The following is a 27870-nucleotide window of genomic DNA, read 5'->3' on the forward strand; positions in this document are numbered from 1 at the left end:
AATGGCATTTCATTCCGCTAGGGGCGGAGGTGTCATGATCCTGTTTTTTTTTTCTCTGGGAAATATGTGGTGTGTCTTGAAGACAGAAAAGGATCAAGACTGCCTTCAGAACCCAGAGTTAGAGAAAGTGCATTTTGGTTGCCATTGAATATGACCATATGGAGAGGGAACCAACCAGCTTCAAAGAATGCATCCTGGTTACCCAGCAACAGCCATTCAGAGACCTAGAACTGGATATACAATGTTGCAATTATCTTTTGAAATTGATTTTTAGTTGAGACAGTCTGTTCTAACAGAGGACACAAACAGCCAGCTGTGTGTTAGCACCTGAAAGAAGAGCTCTCAGACCATTTCAACTGAAGGAAGAGAATTTATTCTGTTTATTTATTATCGCTCAAAATTCTAAAAAGTCAAGCCTCAACAGTGATCTCCGATAATTTTAACTGAAGGGAGGGAAGTTAGACTGTGATAATATTTTATCCCTCAAAAATTCTAAAGCCAAATTGATTCATTTAAAAAGTGTTTGCAAGTTGTTAATTGTTGAAATTCATCACTGGAGAAGGAAAGCATCACTTACTGCTGGAATTAGACTACGGACTGTTCCACTGTTGAAGAACTTTTACTCCCCATCGGATGGCTGTGAGAACTTCAAGCAACATTGGACAGTTAATTTGCAAGGACTCTATTTTTTCAAATGTTGTTTATGTCTTAGTAGTGTTTAAGAATTTAGTTTTTCTAATTAAACAGCTAATTTGTTGATTTAAAGACATCTGGTTTGGTTAGCTGCATTTGGGGGTTAATAGATGGTACAATTTGGCTGGATCTTTCTTTAATTTGGAAAGTTTAAAAATGATATGTTAGGCAATCTGTGGAGGGACGGGATTGAATTAAAAGTGTGTTTCTCCCACCACAATCAGAATCATATATTTTGACTGAAGCAGTCGGTCATAACAACATGGACTGCAGCGGTTCAAGAAGGCATCTCAAGGCATCTCATCACCTTCTCAAGGGCAATTAGGGATGAGCAATAAATGCTGGCCTAGCCAGCAACCCCTACATCCTATGAACAAACAAAAAAGAGTTCCTCATCCCTGGAACCATTCTTGTGAATCTTCCCAACTGTTGGCCTTCAGATCAAAATGGGAGAAGTTTACGCAGCTGTACCTTGGACCTTTGATGAGGAACGGGAGGAGCAGCACCAGCAACACCACCAGCAGTAGGAGTAGCACTAGCAGGAGCAGCAGCAGCCTGCTCCTCAGCTACCTGCCACTCCACAGGACAGAGTGGATGGACACAGAGCTCCAGCTTGCTCCAAGAGGAGATATCCTGAGCACAGGATATACAGTCAGAGGATGGCCTTTCTGGACCTAACTGAGCATGAGGTTCAGACTCTCATGTCAGGTCATTGCTGACATTTACAGCCTCCTCGAAAAGTGGGCTAGGTGGGCTTGCATTGCCAGTGACAGTCAAGATAACCACAACCTTGATTTTCATTGCCTCTGGCTCCTTCCAGTGATCTCTTGGTGGCATCTGTAGAATCTCACAACCTGCTAGGCACAAGTGCATCTCCTAGCTGACCAATGCCGAGTTTTCCAGGACAGCTATTTGCATCCACTTTACTAACATAAGAAACAGGAGCAGGAGTAGACCATTTTCCCCTCAAGCCTGCTCCACCATTCAATAAGTTCATGGCTGATCTGATCATGGCCTTAACTCCACTTTCCTGCCTACCCCCATAAAGCCTTGATTCCCTTGTAGATCAAAAATCTGTCTAATTCGGCCTTGAATATATTCAATGACTCAGCCTGCACTGCTCTCTGGGGTAGAGAATTCCAAAGATTAACAACCTTCTGAGAGAAGAAATTCCTCCTCATTTCCATCCTAAACTGGTGAGCCCCTTATTCTGAAACTATGCTCCCTCATTCTAGATTCCCCCATGAAGGGAAAAATCCTCTCAGAATCTACCCCGTCAAGCCCCCTCAGAACCTTATATGTTTCAATTAGATCACCTCTCATTCTTCTAAATTCCAATAAGTGAATTCCAATTCCAATAAATGAGCACAACGTGCTTAACCTTTCCTCATAAGACAGCTCCTTCAACTCAGGAATCAACCGAGTGAACGTTCTCTGAACTGCCTCCAATGCAAGTATATTCTTCCTTAAATAAAGCCAGTCAGAATGAGTGTGTCCTCAGATTTGCTGTTCTGGCTGGATTCCCACAGGTACAGAGAGTCACAGATTGCACACATGTGGCAATTAAAATGCCTTCATATCAATCAGCAGTCTTCATCAATCGACAGGGATTCCATTCCCTTAACAATCAGCTGTATGTAACACTGAAATATTATCATGCATGTATGTGCAAAATACCAAGGAAACTGCCAGTCAAGTCTCCTACAGGTATCTGCATCTTGAAGCAGAATCAGAACTAAGGGCTATCCTCTACAGACATGGCTGATGACCTCTGTGAGCAGTCCTACCACTGATGCACAAGAAAGGTACAACAGAAGACACATGAACAGAAGTGTGATCAATGAGCAGGCCATCGAGATGCTGAAGATGCAAATCCAGTGCCTGGACAAATCTGGGACGCTTTTCAGTATGCCCCTGGAAGGATCTACAGAATGGTAGTGGTATGCTGCGCCTTTAACAACATCACACAGCAGCGAGGACTGGAGCTGCAGGAGGAGGAAGGTGATGATCAGTCTGCATGGGTGGAGGAGGAGAAGGAAGAAGAGGAGCCAAAGGGGAAGGAGGAGTAGCCTGATGTGGCCAAGGTTCCTGCAGCCTCAAACTAAGCTGCCAGGAATGCATGGAACAGATTCATACTGGCATGCTTCAGCAATGCTGAACCCACTGTGTCCATCCCCAGCACAAAGCAGGGCCACAGTTAACAACTCATTCCTCTCACCAACATCCATTGCTCCTCTTCTACTCTTGTCATAGCACTTACCGCTAGGCTGAACGCCACTGGGCAGGTGACAGGCAACAATAGCGATAACTGGACAATGGAATTTTGAAATAAAGTTTATGGTAAATAAGCATTGACAATAAAAGTGACAGTTTAATAAACTGAAACAACCAAGTAATTTCACTTGTGAAACTACAATGTCTTTCTCTTCCTTTTCCTATTACTCCTACTTGTTGTTGCACCTGCAACTTCAGCAGAGCTACAGGCAGAATGCTTGCATCCCTGCTCTGCCTGCTCAGGGGTTTGTGGCTGACGTACTCTCGGTTTTGGAGCCTGTGAGGCCCCACCGAAGACTGCTCCACTTGTACCTGTGCAGGGACAGAGTCTGCCATCAGGAGAGGCAACAAGTGGGGCTCTGTCTGTGGATGGGGCAGGTCAAGGGAGTGGGGAGGAATGGGAGTGATTTGAGCAGAGTGTCTATTTCTATGTCCCCTTTCTCCATCTTTGCTCTCATGGCCCATCTGCACTTTCCTGCTAGCCAAGAGCTGGAGAGAACTTTGTTGCACCTCAATGAGGTGCTGAATGGCCAAAGGGAGCCTTTTCTCTATCCTATTAAAACACTAGTTCAGCTCAAACTTGAGCATGGTTACCACACTTCATGAAGGACATGAAGGCTTTGGAAATGGTACAGAAGAGATTTACGAGGATAGTTCCAGGAATGAGGCAATTACAGTTATGTGAGTAAACTGGAGAAACTGGGATCATTTTCCTTCGAACAGAGAAGGCTCAGAGGGGGTTTAAGAGACGTTTATAAAATCAAGACAGGTTTAGATAGAGTAAATGAGGAAAACTGTTTCCAATGCCTGAAGGATTGATAACTAGAGGGCACAGATTTAAGGTGATTAGCAAAAGGAGATATGAGAAAGAACTATTTTATACAATGAGTGGTGAAGATTTGGAATGCACTGCCTGAGAGGCTTGTGGATGCTGATTAAGCTTTTAAAAGAGAATTAGATAAATATTTGAAGGAGAAAAAGTTGCAGGGATATGGTGAAAGAGCAGGGGTGCAGGAGAAACTGGATTGTTCTTCAAAGAGCTGTCGCAGAGTGGATAAGCTGTACAATTCTATGATTCTGTGAAGTACTCACCACACCAGAAGGTTTATGATAGTGATGGCTCGGATATTACGGGTTTTAACCAAGTGAATAAGTGCATGAGATTGTTCACTTTTAGTCTTCATATCTTTGAGCTGGAAGCAAAACAGGGAGGATTCAGTATTATCGCTAATTATTAGAAAATGTTGGTATTATTACCTATTTATTACTCTCAATTCAAATTGGGAATGGATGATCCAGAAAACTTATTTGAAAACAGTGCAGTATAAACGATCACATTTTCTGCTTCTTTCTTTCTCCTCCCTTGTCTCTTATTTTGTTGAGCCTGTACCACCTGCAGACAAGAAAAGTGGGGCTCAATGTAAACATAATAAAACCCCTTTTTATTGATGCAGTGCCATGTAACAGTTCATGAGATTGTCTAATTCCCAAAGAGGAATATTGCTCACATCATTACTCTCAGTCTGTGTTTGGATAGGTAAAATTATTTTGTGGATTAGGGGTATGCTTTGCATGATACATATATTTTTAAATAGAAATTGTAATGTTACAGCTCTTCCTCTAATCTCCTTCAGAGCTGAGTATGTGGAGAGTAGTGGGCAGGACTTAACATTTTGTGTATTTTAAGCACAATAAATTCTTCCATACTGCAATAAAAATAGGAATGTTTCAAACACTATGGCCTTGATTTTATGCTGGCGAGGGGGGGGGTTTGAGTGCAAAAAAAGCGACGCTGGGAACCCTGTATCGCCTTTTCTCTGGAAGGCCCGCCGAATCTAGTGCCAATCAAGCACTTAAGTGGACAGAGGCAGGCCTTCCAGGGGATCAAGGATCCTGGCGCCAGAAGTCCCACCTCAGAGAGCTGCTGGCCAATCAGACGCCGGTAGCTTATCCACTGAACAGTGCCACCGCAGAGGTGGTGGCTGCTGCTGTTGGAGCAACTATGTGAGGCCCAGGAGCAGTGCTAAACCCAGGCCACAGGTAGGTCAGGACAGGAGTACTCTCACGGGGTGGGGGTCACGGGGGAGGGGGCATCCAGAAGGGTTGCTAGCATGGGCAGTGAGGTGGTTCTCAGCAGCACCCCCCTTCCCGATGCCGGGCCCCTCCTTCAGGCACTAAGTGCTTTTTGACAAGGGACCCGGAGCTGGTTTTTCATGCTATGCTTCCTGTGCGATGACAGGGCTGCCCGCTGCATGGCTAATTGCAGTGGCGGCAGGATGAGGCCCTTAATTGGGGATTATTTTCCCAGTTAAGGGCCTCAATTGGCAATGAGACGGGAAGGCCATTCACAGGCTTTCCTGCCTCGGATTAAATTTTGGCGGAGGCGGGAAGGTGGCAGGTACCCCTCCCCCGCCACCCTCCCACCTGATTTTATGTTCTCCCCGCCTCCAAACCCGCCGTGGGGGAGAGCTTAAATATCCACCCTACGTTTGTTTAAAGTGTTCTGTTATTATGATATCTTTTCTAAGCGCTTAGCCAGAACTGTGTAAGATACAAGAATACAGTGGCAAGATCAGTGACACAAATGCAATAACATGTAACACTATGATTTTTTAAATGATAGTTTTCATAAAAATGGGGGAGGGAACACATTGCAAATGAATGTGGCAAGAAAGATATTGAAGCTGCTGACTTGCAGTGACAGCAACTTTGCAGCATTGTGTTCTTTGTGGACTGTTCAGCCATCAAACTGAAAAACTTCAGATCTGTCAATTTTTCTAAATGAACTAAAGAGGTTGAAATAAATATTAGATTACATTTTCTTGTCTTCTGTTTTTTAAAACCTCTATATAAAGCTCCTCAATGGCTATGTGCATAAATACAACACCAGGTGCAAGATTGAGACTCAAGGATTGAAAGTTTCATGGTTTTAAGTTGAATAAGGTGACCCACATAAATGGACTAGCACTCCGAAACTCTATGTTTTTATGACAGTATGTCAACAGAAATAGTACTAATTGCATCAAGTAACTTTCATCATGCTCATTGTTCTTAATGTTTATCTATTGTTGAATAAAACAGCTTGGGGGTAATTTTAACTTCTGGCAAAAGTGTAAAATGAATGATATTGAGTTAGTTGCTCATTTCACACTGGGCTTGTTTTTCCTGTCTGTTAATTTCAATGCAAATAAAAATCAAGAGAAGTGTAAAATGAATGGTTGATCCGAAATTACCCATGTTACACTATTGCAAAATTACCCATCTTATGTTTCAAGTCAAACTTTGAATTAACCTAATATTAATTCAGACCACCTTCAGAGAGATTAACAGAGTACACATGCATAAGAAATAAAAATCCTGACAGGATCACACAAGAGTTTTACTGTTGTACTCCAGGGAGCTGAACTTTACGGAGCCTGCAAGAACGGGCTGTGAGGCAGTGGGGGAGTTGGGCGGGTGGGCGGGGGATAGGGGTGTGGGGAGTGGAGTGCTTGTCGCCTTCCCGCTGCTAATGCATTTTACAAACAGTAGGGAAGGTGGAGGATGGACCCCTTCCCAGGGGCCAATTGAGCCACTTAAGTGGCCAATTAAGGGTTTCTTCCCACTGCCACTGGCATTTTATCAGCAGCAGGTGGGCCCTCCGCTGTGGGGAGATTGCCTGGTGAAACCTGGTAGCCTCCCTGTGGGCTCAGGAGAGTGGCCCTCCTTAGTGGGCACTTTATGGTCCACAGAGGGGCCCACAGTGGCAATGGTCCGCCCATGCAGCAACACCCTAACCCCCTCCCCTGCCCACATACCAAACACCACCACGCCCACCCCCTCCCCTCACCAGCCTGCCTGACTGGCCTCAGTGATTCCCGACTCCACCTTCTTTGATGTGAGGCTGGTGTTCATCGATGAGTCTCGCAGCTGGCTACAGTCCCTGCAGTGGATGCTGCTTCCAATGGGACTATTGGCACTGAACAGCTTCTGGCTCTCTGATTGACCAGCAGCTCTGGGAGGTGGGTGCCTGCCCTTAAAGGGACAGGAGCCTCAACAGCAGCTCATTAGCTGCTAGATTGGCAAAAAATCTGGCCGAGGCTCCCAAGAATGGCCCAAGCAGGGTTGTCCCCTGCTTTGCTGCCCGTCGTTGGGGCCACTGCCATCCCAACAAAATCCAGCCCCTGGAGCCCAATGCTGCACAAGCAGATCTATGGCAGTGGGAGTCAAGTTTCACAACAAATAGGCTCAGAATGTTTAAGGGAATGACTGACCCCATCAAACACAAGAAGGTATTCACAGCAGACCCATTATGTACAAATGAATCGAAGCTGTACCTTTCTCATTGCTTTTACATCTTTCCTATAAAAGGATGTCCAAAGCTACACGCAATACTTCAACTGGAGCCTAATTAAAGTCTTGTACAACATTACTCCCTTGCTCTTGTTTTCTATGCATCTCGATAGAAAACCAAGGATTCTATTTGTTTTTCTCAAGGTCTTCTCCACTTTTGCTGCCACCTTTAATGATCTATGTATCTGAACAGTAATACCTCTCCACCTCATCTATCACCTCTTGCAGTCTTTCTCACTATAATTTCCCATTTCTACCAACTTGGTCTTATCAGCAAATTTCAATATTGTTCCCAAAATTCCTATATTTGCATCATTTATGTACATATAGGCCCTGGAATATCACAGAAGTTTTCCCAATCTCCCACAACTCTTTTTATCGGCATATGCTATTTTTCTGTGGGTTCTTCTGCAGAAGTTACAGTGTGAAACTGGGAAAACCCTCATGGAATTTCAGGGCCAGAGTAAATAAAAGCAATCCCAACACAGAAACCTACAGAATATCACTTGCTACATCTTTCCAATATCTTTCACTCCGACCCTTTGTTTTTTGTCTTCTGACCATTTCATTGTCCACATGTTCAAATCCCCTTTATTTCATGTGCTTTCTTTTTGCCTCAAGCCTCTTACAGAGTACCTGGTACCTTAACAAATGGTTTTAGAAATCTATATAAGCTACTTGCACAGTATTTCATTCATTTCTTCAAAGAAAGATCAGTCAAGCACAACTGATCTTTAAGAAATCCATGCAAATTGTTTGTTATGATTCACATGTTTCCAAGTGCTCAGCAATTTCGTCCTGTATTAGTGACTATTAGTTTACCAACAATGAAACTGATTGGCCTACAATTTTCCTTGTTACCCCTGATTTGTTTTGAAGAAACATGACAAATTTGCCAACTAGCAGTTTCATTCTGAATTTTGTAAAATTATAAAGCGATGATTTCAATCCTGGCCATTTGAAAGGAACTGTGTGGGCAGGTAGTTAACTTCATGGTAGAGTATTTACTGACGCATTCCTGCCTTCCGCCATCTTTACCATACAGTTTTATGAAATGGCAGAGGCATCTCAAGCCTAAACAATATAGCAGCAGCTACTTGCATTTATATAGTGCCTTTAATATAGTGAAATGTCCCAAAGCATTTCACAGGAGTGTTATCAGACAAGATTTGGCACTGAGCCCCATAAACAGGTATTAAGACAGAGCACTATCACAAACAAAGCTGTTTATTTCCATTATTTTCATGGTGTACATTTCACTAATATCATGGATATTGAGGAAAAAGCCTAGAGGAAATTGCAAGAATTGAAGTGGAAGGAAAGAATAGTATAAACAAAGAACCTAATCATCATCAGGCGGTACTCTAATACATCTCTGGCATGGGGGTATGGGGAGAAATTGTTCAATGGTAGTTTTAAGGTCCAGTGTAAACATTTAACTATTTTTCTCTCATTTAAAAAAAAATTATTAACTTTTCATTGTGCTTGTGTGTAAAGAAAAATGGTTAGGATGCTTACTGGTGGATATTTGTTCTTCCTGTTCTATTTTCCAAATGCAAGAGCGTAGCCCAGGATGCACCAGCAAGTTTGTCCTGGAGGAATGGTCTCTGTGTCATTTGATCACCAACGACCCCTCAATCCACTCTTACAACTTTCTAGTGTGGGTGGGAGATCACCATGGAGAACTTATCCTTGTCCAAGCTATTTGGAACTGGCAGAGTTACCTGACGTAATGCACTGTCCAGGAAGAGGAGACCATCACCAGCACTAACCTGGTCTTTGGCCTGGAGAAGCGAGACAAGCTGTCGATGCTGGTGGTTTCCTGAGAGCACTAGTTTCCTGGCAGGAGATAGAGTTACGAGGTCTGGAGGCAGTGGCAGGGGTGGTCAACTGGGCCAGCCTGCTGACCTCAACCGTTGACCATGGGCTTTGGAAGATTCCCATATCTCCAGGCTGGCTTATCCAAGAATGGAGGATTGGCTTGTCTGCCCCTGCGTGGAGTATCTTATGCCCCAAGAGGAGCCTGCTTCCTTTGGGATCATGCTTGGCGAAGGATGCCGATGGGTTTACCAAGGCTCAGCATTGCGACCATTGCCTTTCCTGTTATATATAAATGGCCCTGGACTTTGTATGGCCTCCTTCTGTGCTGTAAGTTTTTATAATTCCAAGTGAGTGTTGTGTATGGCTGCCACTTTCATTTTTAACTGCCCTACCGCATGCCATACAAGAATAAAAGATAGTGAAAGGGTATTCCAATGGTCAGACCATTGACAACAATTCAAAAAACAGTGACTGAAAGAAGTTAAAGAGAAGGGAATTTTGGGGACTGGATGTGTGGCCTCAAGTGCAGAGGGGTAAGAGGGTTAACAAAAGTATTGTTCACCCAAGTGTGCAGTGAACAAAATAATTGTTATGCTTCAGCATTCAATTTACTGAGCAATCTAAGATTCAAGCTATCACCTATCATTCCAAAACTTTTGCGCCATTCCTGAACAAACAACCTCATCCTTCACATTAAAGGCAAGTAGCACTATTATGGCATTATTTAAGTTGTATATGTGTGTTCAAATCTATATATTTTATACAATGCTTGGGCATTAAAGGAGTTAAAATATTAAGCCTGTGTGCTGGTAAGGGTACTCGGGCAACTGGTAGCTCTGAAATTGGGTATGTAATAGGCAAAGTTTAGGAAGCTCTGCTCCAACATAATGCACATCTTTATGAACTGATGGAGCAATTCAAATGTGACCTCATTGCTAAATCCTTTAAAATTAAGAAAAGGTTCCCCACAAGATCAATGATTTTAACTAATCAGTTGTTGAGACATACAGTTCAACCCCAGGGCTAACCTGAATTAGTGGCAGTTGGAATAAAACAATTAGCTTCCATGAGAAAAAGAATGCAAAATGGCTTAATGAGTCAATGCAGCATGTACTGTGGTAATTCAGCCATATAAACCATGTTTGATTTCTTGTTTGTGCAGTTGGTAGTACTCCAGTTGTCTGAAGAATCCCAGAGAAACAAAACCACATCAGCCAGGATTCTCATCCCTAATTGTTATGCGATGAATCCTGCTGCAAACTGCATGTGGGTTTGTTTTTAGGCGAAGACAGAATCAGACATGGCTGTGAGATTCTTGGTGGCCAAATCACCTGATAACACTCACTATCTTGACTCCTATATGAAAAGGAATAGTCATTTGTCCAAGGAAGGTGACTGACATCCATGGAACCATACCAGAGGAAAAAGTCAATGCCTTCTGAAGAGAAGGGTGATGACAAAAATTGGCAACAGAAGAGCAGGCCTGTATTAAAGGGCTGAGCAACCACACAGGAAACAAATGCCATATTGTGTGCCAGTACCTCAAGATCATTGAAGATCGCCTCTGGTGGAGTGACACCATTTCTCTTTGCAATGTGTCGGAGTATTGCTTCAGCCTCCTGTACCCTTCCCTTTAACAGCAGCCAGCGTGGAGACTCGGGAATAAACCTGGGATTAAAAGTATTTTATTTTCAGTAAAGAGCACTAAAATCATACAAAGTAATTGAGCAGTTATTAATCATAAGAAAATACTCCTTAATGGCAGATAATAACATATAACCTTATTCAAATCAAGGAGTGGGTTCAGAAATGGCAATGGCAGAGGATGGTATGAGAGATGAAGTTTAATAAAAAATTTGACATGATGACGGAAATGCCTGGATTATGAGTGCCATTGGCAAAGATCTCTCACCTTGATATTGTGCATAATTCAAGGACACTTAAAGAGAAAGAAGAATACGGGATAGATGTTTGTCTTTATCATCATGCGGAATGGAAAATCTAGTGGGAAAGATAACTCATCTCTTCCTCTTCACAGATTTTCATTTCATTCATTTGACCAGAAGGAAAATCAGGTTATGTTCTGTATCCAGCATGCAATCTTCCCTGACAGATTTTCCTCTCTGCACTTTGCTCAGGCAATGTGTAATAACCCATGTTATAATGATGAACATCTGTCCCACTGATTTTAAAACAAATTCCTGTTGGAAATGAACATTACAACTGATTAGAAGAGCCACAGGAATGTTATTTTTTCCAAGGCAAACTAATAAAGTCATTAAGCTGTGTACTTGTTTTGTGAAATACTGCAATAAGTGATGGAGACAGATTCTGGAATATCTGATTAAACAATCATCATCAGAAAATCTAGCTGACACTTTTCAAACCATTTTAAGAGTGAATACAGTTTTTCGTATTGGTTCATGGGATGTGCGTGTTGCTGGCAATGCCAGCATTTATTGTTCATCCCTAATTGTCCTTGAGAAGGTGGTGGTGAGCCGCCTTCTTGAACAATTAAAGTCCATCTGGCGCAGGTACACTCACAATGCTTTTAGGGAGGGAGTTCCAGGAATTTGACCCAGCGACAGTGGAGGAACGGTGATATAGTTCCAATCAGGATGGTGTGTGATTTGGATGGGAACTTGCAGGTGGTGATATTCCCATGGGCTGGATTTTTCCTGCTTGCTGCCATTCTGAGCAGTGAGCTTCAAAGAAGGTGCGGCGCACGCACAAGATGTGTGCTGCGGAGCCGCTGCAATGCTTAGCGCGGTGGCTTATTTACATGGAGGCACCGGAGAGTCCACCCCCGATGACATAGAGGAGGCGGGAGCTCCATCCCCCGCCACGGTGTCCGGCGCCACTGCGCAAGCTTCGGCACCATTTTTAAAGGGCTGCAAAGGCCTTCAGTGAGATTTTAATTTTTAAAGGTCACGCTGTCCAAAAAATAAAAGTAAACTTTGAATTGCACCTTGAATCCCCTCTCCCACTCCCCCCCACAATGAGTAATCAATGTGTAAATTGCCCTATCGTCCCAAAAAAGACTTTGTCTCAGATCTCGAACTTCCCCCCCGAATTTTACTAACCTTGACCCTCTACACCTTCCCACCATCCCCGCAACCAATAGGAGGAGTTTTCCCCACACACCCCCCCCGCACCCGATGAAATTCACTCCTCCCTGATCCCCACCACTGTTATGCCTCGGATCTCTGAACAGAAATCCGAAGGCGCGGGAGTTCCAGCAACCGGCAGGAATATTGGTGCAGGACGGCCGTCGCTACAAGATGTCATTTATCATTAATTAACATTTATTTTAATATTTAAATTACATCTCTGTTGCCGTACAGGGGAGGGGGTGGGTGCCATGAGGCCTCGCCACCGGCAGCAAAATGGAACGGGACCTTCCCAGCATTGAGGCCTCTCCTGGAGGTATTCTCCGGGCCCCCGCGCCACGACCCCCAACGTCGGAGGGCTGGTAAAATCCAGCCCCATGTGTCTGCTGCCCTTGCCCTTTCAGGTGGTTGAGCTCGTGGGTTTGGAGGGTGCTGAAGAAACCTTGGCAAGTTGCTACAGTGCATCTTGTACATGGTACATATTGCTGCCACCGTGCATTGGTGGTGGACGGAGTGAATGTTTAAGGTGGATGATGGGGTGCTGATCAAGTGGGCTGCATGGTCCTGGAATGTCGAGCTTCTTGAGTGTTATTGGATCTGCACTCATCCGGGCAAGTGGAGAGTATTCCATCACAATCCTATCTTGCACCTTGTAGATGGTGGACAGGCTTTGGGGAGTGAGGAAGTGAATTACTCACTCCAGAACTCCCAGCCTTTAACCTGCTTGTATAGCCACAGTATTTATATGGCTGGTCCAGTTTCTGGTCAATGGTGCCCCCAGGATGTTGATGGTGGGTGACTCAGCAATGATAATGCCATTGACCATCAAGAGGAGATGGTTAGATTCTCTCTTGTTCAAGATGGTCATTGCCTGGCACTTGTGTGGTGCAAATGTTACTTCCCACTTATCAGCCCAAGCCTGAATGCTGTCCAGGTCTTGCTGTATGTTGTGAATATATTGAAAACTGTGCAAATCATCAGTGAACATTCTGACTTCTGACTTCATGATGGAGGGAAGACTGTTGATGAAGAGGCTGAAGATGGTTGGGCCTAGGACTCTACCCTGAGGAACAACTGAAGCAATGTCCTGGGGCTGAGATGATTTGTCTCCAACAGCCACAACCACCTTCCTTTGTGCTAGGCATGACTCCAACCAGTGCAGAGTTTTGCCTCGATTCCCATTGACTTCAATTTTGCTAGGGGTCCTTGCTTTCATACTTGGTCAAATGCTGTATTGACGTCAAGTGCAGTCGCTCTTACCTCACCTCTGGGGTCCATAATTAGACCAAAGGCCGTAATGAGGTCAGGAGCCGAGTAGCCCTGGCAGAACACAGGGCGGCACAGTGGCGCAGTGGTTAGCACTGCAGCCTCACAGCTCCAGCGACCCAGGTTCAATTCTGGGTCCTGCCTGTGTGGAGTTTGCAAGTTCTCCCTGTGTCTGTGTGGGTTTTCTCCGGGTGCTCCAGTTTCCTCCCACAAGCCAAAAGACTTGCAGGTTGGTAGGTAAATTGGTCTTTATAAATTGCCCCTAGCATAGGTAGGTGGTAGGGAAATATAGGGACAGGTGGGGATGTGGTAGGAATATGGGATTAGTGTAGGATTAGTATAAAATGGGTGGTTGATGGTCGGCACAGACTCAGTGGGCCGAAGGGCCTGTTTCAGTGCTGTATCTCTAAAACTAAAAACCCAAACTGAGCACCAGTGAGCAGGTTATTACTGTGTAAGTGCCACTTGATAGCACTGTCGCCAACTGCTTCCATCAGTTTGCTGATGATTGAGAGTAGACTGATGGGGCGGTAATTGCCCAGATTGGATTTTCCCTCTGTTTTTTGTGGACAGGACATACCTGGGCAATTCCCCACATTGCCTGGTAGATGCCAGTGTTGGAGCTGTACTGGAACAGCTTGGCTAGGGGTGCGACTAGTTCTGGAGCAAAGAGAGATCTTTGGCACTAGATCTGGGATGTTGTCAGTGCCCAAAGTGTTTTCTGTATCCAGGCTTGATGGTATTGCTAGAGTGAGGAATATATACACCCATGAGGTTGCAGAAGGTCTGAGGTTTAGGACTGAGATGAGAAGAACTTTCTTCACTCAAAGGATTGTGAATCTTTGCAATTCTGTACTCGCAAGAGTTGTGGATGCTCAATCATTGAGTATATTGATTGACAGTAGACTGATGGGGCAATAATTGGCTGGATTGAGATCAATATGTTTTTGGATGCTAAGTCAATCAACAGATATGAGGATTGGGCGTGAAGGTAGAGTTGAGGTAGATGATCAACCATGATCTTATTAAATGGCAGAGAAGGATCAAAGGGCAAATGGCCTACTCTGGCTCCTTATGTTTAGTCATAGAGTGATACAGCACTGAAACAGGCCCTTCGGCCCACCGAGTCTGTGCTGACTAACAACCACCCATTTATACTAATCCTACATTCATCCCATATTCCCACCATTCTCCTACAACATACCTACACTAGGGGCAATTTACAATGACCAATTTACCTATCAACCTGCAAGTCTTTGGCTGTGGGAGGAAACCAGATCACCCGGTGGAAACCATGCGGTCACAGGGAGAACTTGCAAACTCCACACAGGCAGTACCCAGAACCGAACCCGGGTCGCTGGAGCTGTGAGGCTGCAGTGCTAACCACTGCGCCGCCCCGTTTATTTTCTTATATCTTATTGTTGTGTGTGTACACCTTTAAGAGGTGTGGCTAAAAGATCATGTTAGTCATGATGTAACATACCATGGGCAGCACAGTGGTTAGCACCGCAGCCTCATAGCTCCAGTGACCTGGGTTCAGTTCTGGGTACTGCCGATGTGGAGTTTGCAAATTCTCCCTGTGACTGTGTGGGTTTCTTCCCACATGCCAAATACTTGCGGGTTGATAGGTAAATTGGCCATTGTAAAAATTGCCCCTAGTGTAGTTTGGTGGTAGGAGAATTGTGGGGATGTGGTAGGGAATGTGGGATTAGTGTAAATGGGTGGTTGATGGTTGGTATGGACTCGGTGGGCCAAAGGGCCTGTTTCAGTGCTGTAGCTCTCTAGTGATTCTCAATGTTAGTGAGTCTTTAAAGTACACCTGTACAGTAACTGATCCCATGTTGAGTGATCAGTCTTTGTGTACTGATCTTTGTACTTTGTGTACCTGTACTTTGTGTACAGTCTGTCTAAACATGAAGGGCTGGATTTTACCTTAGGCAGATGGGAATTCGCCAACAATGTGATAGTCAGTGGTGAACACGTTTCCACCTAGCCCGGGATCCGTCCTACATTTTATGGGTCCCCGGGCTTTAACTGTCCCGAGGTGGGACTTCCATCCACTTGAGGGAGGAGGTTCCGACTCAGTGAGCTGTCAGCCAATCAGTGGGCTGGCAGCTCTTAGTCCAGCAGCGTCACTGGGAGCGGTGGCCACTGCTGGGACTGCAGCCCAGCTGACGCCAGGGAGCCTGGAGGGAAGGTAAGTTGGGGAGCCTCACCAGGAGGATCAGTCCTTCCCTGGAGAGGCTGGAGTGGTCGTTTGGGGGGAGGTGGGTGCGTCATGGGTTCCGGGGATGGGTTGGGAGGCGGGGTAGCCCTCAATCGGGTACTCTGTGCCTGACTGCCATAACCCCCCCCCACCCCCCGGGGCCCGGAAAGGCTGGCAGCTATTGCTGGGCAGCCTTTCACGTCCCCAGCATGCCCGCTTGCCATGCGTAAAATACCCGTGAAGGCGGGCAAGGGCCCTTAAGTGGCCGTTAAGTGGGGCCGTTTCCCACCCCCACCCGATGCCGTAAACTTGACCGGAGGCGGAAGGGGCAGGATAGGCCTCCTGGAGCCTCCTGCTCAATTTTACGCTGCTCCCACGCCACCATCAAACACGCTGGGGCAGCGTAAAATTCAGCCCAAAGCTTCAAGGTGGGGCAAGGGGAGACCAAACAGGAGGCAGAGATTTGTAATGTTGCAATCTGTGAATAAACCAACCATCAAGAAAAGTATCTATGTAAAGCTTCATTCTTTACCATTTGCTTGGGATTCACTTAACATGGTAGCAGATGATGGTTGCCTAAAAGTGAAGATTGGAGATTAAGAAGTTTTTACCTGAGTTACTTTTGAAAAGAATGGCTGAAACCAAGTATAAAATGTTAGGGTATGATTTCCCACTGACGTTCTCTGAATCTAATCATTGTGACCTAAGGAAAAATGAAGCAGATAAATGGGCATGTGTTACCTCCTTACCGAAGAGAAAGCAAGGTATGGCCTTGGCACTTTCGTTTCCTAACAAAAGCAAGATCAGGTGCAAAGGACTTAGTGAGATGGATGCCCATCAGTTGGACACTGAGGAAGGTCTGTAGCAGCCTTGAGCTTAATGTGGGGCGGCACAGTGGCGCAGTGGTTAGCACTGCAGCCTCACAGCTCCAAGAACCCGGGTTCGATTCTGGGTACTGTCTGTGCGGAGTTTGCAAGTTCTCCCTGTGACCGTGTGGGTTTTTTGCCGGGTGCTCCGGTTTACTCCCACTGCCAAAGACTTGTAGGTGATTGGTAAATTGGCTGTTGTAAATTGCCCCTAGTGTAGGTAGGTGGTAGGGAATATGGGATTACTGTAGGGTTAGTATAAATGGGTGGTTGCTGGTCGGCACAGACTCGGTGGGCCGAAGGGCCTGTTTCAGTGCTGTATCTCTAAATAAAAAATAAAAAGATGATCTATTAAATGCATATGAGGCATGGTCAGCCTTTGATAAGTTTAGAAAAATGGATGATTATTCCACAGAGGAATATATCATGGAATTTAACACACTATATAAAAGACTGCAGAAACTGAAACAGGCCCTTCGGCCCACCGAGTCTGTGCCGACCAACAACCACCCATTTATACTAATCCTACATTAACCCAAAGTCAGAGGCTTGTGAGAAAGCGATGAGAGCAAACATGAGAGAGATCTTCTCAGTTCAGGAGCAAACAGACATAGAAACATCGAAAATAGGCACAGGAGTAGGCTATCCGGCCCTTCGGGCCTGCTCCGCCATGCAAAACAGGTCATGGCTGATTATCTAATTCAGAACCCTGTTCCTGCTTTCTTCCCATACTCCTTGATCCCTTTGGCATTAAGAACTATATCTATCTCCTTCTTGAATATATTCAATGACTTAGCCTCCACTGCCTTCTGCGGTAGAGAATTCCACAGGTTCACCCACCTTCTGAGTGAAGAAATTTCTCCTCATCTCAGTTCTAAATGGCATACCCCATATCCTGAGACTGTGAGCCCTGGTTCTGGACTCCCCAGCCATCGGGAACATCATTCCTGAATCTGGCCTGTCTAGTTCTGTTAGAATTTTATAGGTTTCTATGAGATCCCCTCTCATTCTTCTAAACTCTAGTTAATATAGGCCTAGTCGGCCCAATCTCTCCTCATACGTCAATCCTGCCATCCCAGGAATCAGCATAGTAAATCTTCTTTGCGCTCCCTCCATGGCAAGAACATCCTTCCTCAGATAAGGAGACCAAAACTACATACAATACTCCAGATGTGGTCTCACCAGGGCCCTATATAACTGCAGTAAGACATCCATGCTCTTGTACTCAAATCCTCTTGCACTGAAAGTCAACATACCATTCGCCTTCCTAACTGCTTACTGCACCTGAATGCTTGCTTTCAGCAACTGGTGTACAAGGACTCCCAGGTCTCGTTGCACCTCCTTCTTTCCCAAACTATCACCATTCAGATAACCTGACTTTCTGTTTTTACAACCAAAGTGGATAACCTCACATTTATCCATGTTATACTGCATCTGCCATGCATTTGCCCACTCACTCAACTTGTCCAAATCACATTGGAGCCTCTTTGCATCCTCTTCACAGCTCACATTCCACCCCCGCCCGCCCCCACCCAGCTTTGTGTTGTCTGCAAACTTGTAAATTTGACATTTTGTTGCATCACCTAAGTCATTAATATATATTGTGAATAGCCGGGGCCCAAGCACTGATCCCTGCAGTACCCCACTAGTCACTGCCTGCCACCCAGAGAAAGACCCATTTATTGCTACTCTGTTTCCTGTCTGTTAGCCAATTCTCTATCCGTGCCAGTATATTACCCCCAATTCCATGTGCTTTAATTTTGCACACTAACCTCTTATGTGGGATTTTCTCAAAAGCCTTCTGAAAACCCAAATACACCACGTCCACTGGTTCTCCCTTATCTATTCTACTAGTTACATCCTCAAAAAACTCCAGTAGATTTTTTAAGCATGATTTCCCTTTCGTAAACCCATGCTGACATTGTCCAAACCCATTTGTGTTTTCCAGGTGTTCTGCTATCACATCCTTTCTAATAGACTCTAGCATTTTCCCCACTACTGATGTAAGGCAGACTGGTCGGTAATTCCCTGTTTTTTCTCTCCCTCCTTTTTTAAATAGTGGGGTTACATTTGTCAGCCTTTAATCTGTAGGAACTGCTCCACAGTCTATAGAATTTTGGAAGATGACCACCAATGCATCCACTATTTCCAGGGCCACTTCCTTCAGTACTCTGGGATGTAGATTATCAGGCTCTGGGGATCTGTCTGCCTTTAACCCATTAATTTCCCTGGCACTAATTTTTTACTAATACTGATTTCTTTCGGTTCCTCCCTCTCATTAGACCCTTGATTTCCTAACATTTCTGGGAGGTTATCTGTGTCCTCCTTTGTGAGGACAGAACCAAAGTATGTGCTTACTTGTTCTGCCATTTCTTTGTTCCCCATTATAACTTCCCCGTTTCTGACTGCAAGGGACCTACATTTGTCTTCACTAATCTTTTTCTCTTCACATATTTATAGAAGCTTTTACAGTCAGTTTTTACGTTCCCCGCAAATTTACTCTCATACTCTATTTTCCTCTGTTTAATCAACCTCTTTGTCCTCCTTTGCTGAATTCTAAACAGCTCCCAATCCTCAGACTTGCTGCTTTTTCTGGAAATTTTATATGCTGCCTCTTTGGATCTAATACTATCCCTAATTTTATTTGTAAGCCATGGTTGAGCCACCTTTCCAGTTTTATTTTTGCGCCAGACAGGAATGAATAATTGTTGTATAACACTCTGCCCAAACTTTTTGTACAAATTCAAAAAATTCAGGTTGCCCAGCAGGTTAGTCATGTGACTAGCTGATTTGACCATGTCCGTTTGTGTATTCAGCCATCTTAGCAGTCAACCTGGAATGTGAGCACCCCCACCTTCAACATCTGGTGATCAAAGGGGAGGCGGTGACAAGTAACCCAGAGACCCAGGGTATTGCTCTGGGGACATGGCTTCAAATCCCACCACAGCAGAAGGTGGAATTTGAATTCAATTAATAAATCTGGAATTAAAAGCTAGTCTAATGATAGCCATGAAACCATTGTCGATTGTTGCAAAAACCCATCTGGTTCACTAATGTCCTTTAGCGAAGGAAATCCGCTGCCTTTACCTGGTCTGGCCTACATATGACTCCAGACCCACAGCAATGTGGTTGACTCTTACAGGCCCTCTGAAATGGCCTAGCAAGTCACTCAGTTGTATTGAACTGCTACAAACTCAATAAAAAAAAAAGAATGAAAGCGGACGGACCACTCGGCATCAACCTAGGCACAGAAAACGACAACGGCAAACCCAGCCCTGTTAATCCTGCAAAGTCCTCCTTACTAACATCTGGGGGCTTGCACCAAAGTTGGGAGAGCTGTCCCACAGACTAGTCAAGCAACAGCCTGACATAATCATACTCACGGAATCATACCTGACAATGTCCCAGACACTGCCATCACCATCCCTGCGTATGTCCTGTCCCACCAGCAGGACAGACCCAGCAGAGGTGGCGGCACAGTGGTATACAGTCGGGAGGGAGTTGCCCTGGGAGTCCTCAACATCGACTCTGGACCCCATGAAGTCTCATGTCATCAGGTCAAACACAGACAAGGAAACCTCCTGCTGATTACCACCTACCGCCTTCCCTCAGCTGATGAGTCAGTATTCCTCCAAGTTGAAAAACACTTGGAGGCAGCACTGAGGGTGGCAAGGGCACAGAATGTACTCTGGGTGGGGTATTTCAATGTCCATCACCAAGAGTGGCTCGGTAGCACCACTGCTGGCCGAGTCCTAAAGGACATAGCTGCTTGACTGTGTATGCAGCAGGTGGTGAGGGAACCAACAAGAGGGAAAAACAGACTTGACCTCGTCCTCACCAATCTGCCTGCCGCAGCACCAGGCATACCTCAAAATGAGGTGTCAACCTAGTGAAGCTACAACACAGGATTATGTGCGTGCCTAACTGCGTAAGCAGCATGCGATAGACAGAGCTAAGCAATCCCATAACCAAAGGATCAGATCTAAGTTCTGCAGTCCTGCCACATCCAGCCATGAATGGTGGTGGACAATTAAACAACTAACCGGAGGAGGTGGCTCCACAAATATCCCCATCCTCAATGATGGGGGAGCCCAGCACATCAGTGCAAAAGATAAGGCAGAAGCATTTGCAACAATCTTCAGCCAGAAGTGCCACCTCCTCCAGTTAGTTGTTTAATTGTATATCGCTGTCATGATATTCTATGTTGTTGGTAGTATAGTTATGGGGTTCTTCACAAAGTTCTCGCAGTCTCTTTAATTATATTTACATTCTGTTTACTCTCTCTATGAGGATCTCTAGCTAACACTTCTCATGGTGCTTCTAGCTCCTTCCAAGCCTACTGCCAATGTGACTACTACCATGTAATACTACAGTGGGAGGTGTTACTCTCAATGTCTCAACCATTAGCCCTTTCAGACCCTTATACTACATCTGTCTCTACCACCATTTCAGTCAGTGAGTTCCAGACTCCCAACATCCTCTGGGTGAAAAGATTTTTCCTCAACTCCTCCATAATCCTCCTGCCAATTACTTTAAATCTTGCCCCCTAGTTATTGACCTATTTGCTAAGGGAAACAGAAAATTCCTATCAACCCTTCTAGGCGCCTCATTATATTAAATACCTCAATAAAATCTCCCCTTAGCGTGCTCTATTCCAAAGAAAACAACCCCAGTCTATCTGATCTTTCCTCACAGCTAAATTTCACTTGTCCTGCAGTCCTGACCAGATCCTTTTAAATCTTCTTTGTATCCTCTCTAGTGGTATCACCTCCGTCCTGCAATGCAGTGACTAGAATTGTATGCAGTACTCTAACTGTGACCTAACAAGTATTCAACACATCCATCAACCATTATCCTTTGCCTCCTGCCACTGAGCCAATTTTGGATCCAACTTACCACTTTCCCTTGGATCTCATGGGCTTCTACTTTTCTGAGAACTATGTCATGTGGGATATTGTCAAAGGCCTTGCTAAAATCCACGTCGACTACATCAAATGTGCTACCCTCATCGATCCTCCTTGTTACCTCCTCAAAAAGTGGAATCAGGTTGGTCAGATACAATCTTTCCTTAATAAATCCATGCTGATTGTCCTTAATTAATTTGCACCTTATTAAATGATGATTTATGCTGTCCCTAATAACTTTTTTTCTAATAACTTTCCCACCCTGTAATTACTCAATTTAACCCTTCACCCTTTTTAAACAAGAATACAATACTAGAAGTGTCCTAGTCCTCCAGCACTATGCCTGTAGCCAGAGAGGATTAGAAAATAATGGTCAGAGACTCTGCTATTTCTACTCTTGCTTCCCTTAGCAGCCTGGGCTACATTTCATTCAGGCCTGGCAATCTATCTACTTTCAAAAATGCTAAGCTCATTAATATTTCCTCTCATGCTATATTTATCCAATCCAATATTTCACATATCTCCTCCTTAACTACAATGTCTATATCATTCCCCTCTTTTGTGAAGACAGAAACAAAGTATTCATTAAGAACCATACCCATGCCTCCTGTCTCCAAACATGGGTTTACTTTTTGGTCTCTAATGGTCCACATTCTTTCCTTAGTTATCCTCTTGGTCTTTAGATATTTATAAAGCACATTTGGGTTTTCCTTGATTTAACTTGCCATTTTTTATATCCTCTCTTTGCTGTCCTGATTCCCTTTCTTAATTTCCCTGCACTTTCTGTAGTTCTCTTGGCTTTCTGTAGTATTGAGCTCTCGGTATCTGACATAAACTTCCCTTTTTTGCCTTATCCTATCCTATCCAGGGGAGTTTAGATTTGGGAGTCTCAACCTCTTTCAGAGAAGATTTGGAGAGCTCTGAGGCATTGTATAAGACCATCAGAAGCAGAATTTAATTCCGGAGATCTATTATATGATGAAAGAGAGGGTCATAGGGAATGGAAAGGCCCTGGTAATTCAAGAACTGCTAAAAATAAAAAGGTCTGCTCATCAGGCTCACCTGGCTTAGCTGTCCAGTCAAGAGAAAAAGACAGCCTACCGTCAAGCATGCAGTACCCTTCAATGTAAACTGAAGAACATCCAAAATGACTGGTGGATTGCACTTGCAGAAAAAAACTCAACTGTACGCTGATACTGGCGACATAAGAAATTTCTATAAAGCACTAAAATCTGTCTATGGACCAGCATATCAAACCCAAAACCCCCTGAGGAGCGCCGATGGCAAGACTCTACACACCAACAAGGAGTCAGTCTTGGATCGCTGGTCGGAGCACTTTGAAACTCTCTTCAGCGCCAAGTGCACAGTACATGATACTGCCATCAATTGCATCCAACAACAGCCTGTCAAAGAAGAACTGGATGACAGCCAACTCTGGAGGAAACTGTGACCACCAGATGAACAGCGACAAAGCCCCTGAAGCCGATGGAATTCCACCCAAAGTCTTGAAGCATGGTGGCCCTGCCCTATACACTAAGCTCCATGAGTTTTTCTCTGCCTGCTGGGAACAGGGTTTTTTGTGATGCCATTATCATCACCTTGTACAAAAACAAAGCAGAAAAATCAAACTGCTTCAATACTTTTGAACATGCTTGTGCCTACCATTGCAGAAGAAAACCTCCCAGACAGCCAGTGTGGTTTCAGAGCAAACAGAGGCACTGCAGACATGATACTTGCACTCATACAATTACGAGAAAAGTGTTGTGAGCAAAACAAAACCAAGGCATTCGACACTGTGAGCAGAGATGGACTTTTGAAAATCCTTGAAAAACTTGGATACCCACCAAGGTTCCTGGCCATGGTGAAGTAGTTTCATGAAAATCAGTATGGACAAGTCAAGCAAAACAGCGACCTCTCAAGTCCCTTCTGTACCTCCAATGGCGGGAAGCAGGGATGTGTGCTGGCCCCGATCCTATTCGCCATCTTTTTCAGCATGATGCTGCAGTAGGCAACGGAAGACCTTAAGGAGGGAGTTTACTACACTTCTGGACTGATGGAGGCCTTCAACCTCAGGCATCTTCAGGCTCACACAAAGACACAAGAAAAACTCATCTGTGAACTTCTTTTTGCCGATGACTGTGCTCTCCTGTCCACAGTCAGTCAGACCTGCAACATATAACAACATATTTTTCCGAGGCGGTACAACTCTATGGACTGAAAAACAGTTTAAAGAAAACTGAAGTCCTGCATCAGCCTGCACCCCAAGAAGAATATAGACCACCAAGCATTATCATTGAGTGAACCAAGCTGAATGCCGTCAAGCAATTTACTTATTTGGGGACCGTCATCTCGTTTAATGCCATCATAGACAAGGAAGTGGACAACAGGCTTTCAAAAGCAAACAGAACATTCAGCAGACTGTACAATCATGTGTGGAGCAACCACAGCCTCCGAGCACAGACCAAATTCAAGGTGTAGAAAGCCACAGTCCTCACCACCCTTCTGTATGGCACTGAGTCATGGGTTCTATACTGCTGTCATGTATGTCTTCTGGAGCACTTCCATCAGCGCTGCCTCCACAGCATCCTCAAGATCGGCTGGCACGACTGCATCACAAACATTGAAGTCCTAGAAACAGCCAACCTCACCAGCATTGAGGCCATCCTCCTGCAAAGCCAACTGCGTTGGGCGGGTCACATTGCCTGAATGGACGACAGTCTCCTGCCCAAGATCATGTTGTATGGAGAGCTGACCACGAGTAAATGGAACAGAGGGGCCCCACTCCCTAAAGAAGTCCCTCTCTGTGTGCCACATCGACCATCACCAGTGAGAAGCACAGGCCATAGATCGTGATGCCTGGAGATGCTACATCAGGAGGGCTACAGCCACCTTTGAGACTGAGCGAAGAACCAGCATGAAAGAGAAAAGGAGAAGGATAGCTCCAATTGCTCCCAGCAGTGACTACACCTTCACTTGGATCCACTGTGGGAGAATTTGTCAGTCACAGATAGGCCTGACTAGCCACCAGTGAGCCTGCAACCAATGACTACAACCTTCCCAAAATCTTAGTCTGCGAAAAAATGCCAAGAGAGAGAGAATAGAAGTAAGGTAATAGGTCATAATGTTAAGATAGTACTTGTTAAACATGGCAATCAAACCACTAAGGTACATTCTCCATAATTAATCAGGATTAATTTCAAAATCGCAGACTCTGAGCAGCTGATAGAAGTAAACTAGGCACTTCGTGTACCTCAACTGCTCATGTGTTTTGTGATAAAGATCCTCAGGAACAGAATATAATATCAAGGGCTGGATAGTAGTAATGTGAGTTCCACGGCACACAGGACAGCACTATCACATCCAAAGGCTAAATTCCCAGAGTGGGTACTTGGGTGACATATATTCAACAGGGGTATAATGATTGAAGGGAAGGGATGTGGCAATTATGTGTCGTGAATGAAAAGCTACCAGCAAGTTTAAGTATTGGTTGAATGCTCAAGATAATGGCCACAATGCGAGGTCCAGGGACTGGCAGAATGGGGTGAAAGAGTGGAAAGTAAGAAAGCACAGTACAAGTTCTAACAGTGGGTGCTGAAGTGAATCTTGTGTCAAAAAATTATCACTAACTGGAGAAACACCCAATAGTCCGAGAGGGAGATCTCACTGCAATAGTTCCAACGGAAAGACATTTATTGCATACTAGCAGACAGTGTTGGAACAACGGAACCAGTCCATGCTCCCAATACACAGAACTGACGTGGTCAGACCAGTTTAGTCACATGAATAGCTGCCTGTTGCAGAGTTTTGAACCGAGAGTTTAAATTGGAGAAACTGTGTTTGAAGACAGAAAGCTCCTGGCTCCTGGATTGAGAACATCTCTCTCCTGTCGGCTTCCACCTCTTTCTCACCAGCTTCGGAGTCCATTGAAGACACATGAACCCCAAGAGAGAAAAGTCTCCTACAATGAACAAGGTTTAAGAAGAATACTGGGCCCCAACAAAAAGCAAGATCTACCTGCAAGCAAGGACTACAGCAAGCTCAAAGCACAGTAACAAAAACCCTCTTCAGAGATTGCCTCAAACCTTTCCACTTTATTTTTCTTCTGCACTTATCGGTCTCTATTTGCATGTGTGTATTGCGTATGCATGCCAGCATGGGTGCGGCATGTATCTGCAGGCGTTAACCAAATTAAAGTTTTAAGTTTAAGTTGAATAAAATTTCACATTTCTTCTTTAAACCTACGTCATAGAGTCATAGAGTTATACAGCACAGAAACAGGCCCTTCGGCCCATCGTGTCCATGCCAGCCATCAGGCACCTATCTATTCTAATCCCATTTTCCAGCAGTTGGCCTGTAGCCTTGTATGCTATGGCGTTTCAAGTGCTCATCTGGATACTTCTTAAATGTTGTGAGGGTTCCTGCCTCTACCACCCCTTTAGGCAGTGTGTTCCAGATTCCAACCACCCTCTGGGTGAAAACATTTTTCCTCAAATCGCCTCTAAACCTCCTGCCCCTTACCTTAAATCTATGCACCCTGGTTATTGACACATCTGCTAAGGGAAAAAGTTTCTTCCTTTCTACCCTATCTATGCCCCTCATAACTTTGTATACCTCAATCAGGTCTCTCCTCAGCCTTCTCTGTTCTCAGGAAAATAACTCTAGCCTATCCAGTCTCTCTTCATAGCTGTTTTTCAGATTGGAGGCCGGTGATCAGTGGTGTGCCGCAGGGATCGGTGCTGGGCCCTCTGTTTTTTGTCATATATATTAATGACTTGGCTGTGAATGTAAGGGGCATGATTAGTAAGTTTGCAGATGACACCAAAATTGGTGGCATAGTGGACAGTGAAGAAGGTTGTCTAAGGTTACAACAAGATATAGATCAACTGGGAAAGTGGGCAACGGATTGGCAAATGGAATTTAATGCAGACAAATGTGTAGTGATGCATTTTGGCAAGTTAAACCAGGGCAGGACATATACAGTGAATGGCAGGGCCTTGGGGAGTGTTGTTGAGCAGAGAGACCTTGGGTGCAGGTACATAGTTCCCTGAAAGTGGCAACACAGGTAGACAGGGTGGTGAAGAAGGCGTATGGCATGCTTGCCTTCATCGGCCGAGGCACTGAGTACAAGAGTTGGGACGTCATGTTACAGTTGTACATAACGTTGGTTAGGCTGCATTTGGAGTACTGTGTGCAGTTCTGGTCACCACACTACAGGAAAGAGGTGATTAAGCTAGAGAGGGTGCAGAAAAGATTCACAAGGATGTTGCCTGGTTTGGAGGGCTTGAGTTATAAAGAGAGATTGGATAGGCTGGGTCTGTTTTCCCTGGAGCGAAGGACGCTGAGAGGGGACATGATAGAGGTATATAAAATTATGAGAGGCATAGATAAGGTAGATAGCCAGAGTCTTTTTCCCATGGTAGGGGTGACTAAAACTGAAGGGCATAGAATTAAGGTGAGAGGGAGGAGATTTAAAGGGGATCAAAGGGGTAAATTTTTCACACAAAGAATAGTGGGTATCTGGAATGAGGTGGTGGAGGCAGGAACAGTAGCAACATTTAAGAGGCATCTGGACAGGTACTTGAATGAGCAAGGCATAGAGGGATATGGAATTAATGCAGGCAGGTGGGATTAGTATAGATAGGCATTATGGTCGGCATGGATGCAGTGGGCCGAAGGGCCTGTTTCTATGCTGTACGACTCTATGACTCTATAAATTAATTAATTAAATAGAATAGAGATGGCTGGGCAGGCTATGTGTTGCAGCTGTAGTATGTGGGAGCTGGTGGACGTCGGTGCAATCCACAGTGGCCACATCTGCAGCAAGTGTTTGCTGCTCGAGGACATTCGGTTCAGAATTGATGCGCTGGAGTCTGAGCTGCGGACACTGCGACACATCAGGGAGGGGGAGAGTTACCTGGACACTGTGTTTCAGGAGACAGTCACACCCCTTAGATTAATTGCATCAAATTTGGACCGTGGTCAGGGACAGGAGGGTTTGACTGCGAGTGAGGCAGGTATGGGGATCCTGAATTTAGCTTTGGAGGAGCCTCGGCCAGTGCACTTATCCAATAGGTACGATGTTCTTGCTCCCAGTGTGGACAAGGGCACAGGCTGCAGGGAGGATAAGCGAACTGACCACAGCACCGTGGTTCAGTGCACCAGTCAAGTGGGAGGAGAAAAGAGAAATGTAGTAGTAATAGGGGATAGCATAGTTCGGGGAATAGATACTGTTCTCTGAAGCAAAGACAGGGAGTCCCGAAGGCTGTGTTGCCTGCCTGGTGCCAAGATTGAGGACATTGGAGAGAAACCCGAGTCGGAGGGGAAGGATCCAGTTGTTGTGGTCCATGTAGGTACCAACGACATAGGTAGGACTAGGAAAGAGGTTCTGCTGAGGGACT

General features: G+C 44.9%; 1 protein-coding gene across 1 annotated transcript in view; it reads right to left on the reverse strand.

Moving 5' to 3' along the window:
- Positions 1–27870, reverse strand: part of LOC137375640 (organic cation/carnitine transporter 2-like) — a 126456-nt gene that overhangs the window by 32163 nt on the left and 66423 nt on the right. The window contains exons 5-6 of the mRNA XM_068043021.1: positions 10662–10788; positions 4060–4160 (exon numbers count right to left, since the gene is read on the reverse strand). Coding sequence (XP_067899122.1) covers positions 4060–4160; positions 10662–10788 — 228 coding nt within the window. The remainder of the gene's footprint in view (positions 1–4059; positions 4161–10661; positions 10789–27870) is intronic.

Source organism: Heterodontus francisci, chromosome 12 (genome assembly GCF_036365525.1).
Source record: "Heterodontus francisci isolate sHetFra1 chromosome 12, sHetFra1.hap1, whole genome shotgun sequence".
Taxonomy (NCBI): domain Eukaryota; kingdom Metazoa; phylum Chordata; class Chondrichthyes; order Heterodontiformes; family Heterodontidae; genus Heterodontus; species Heterodontus francisci.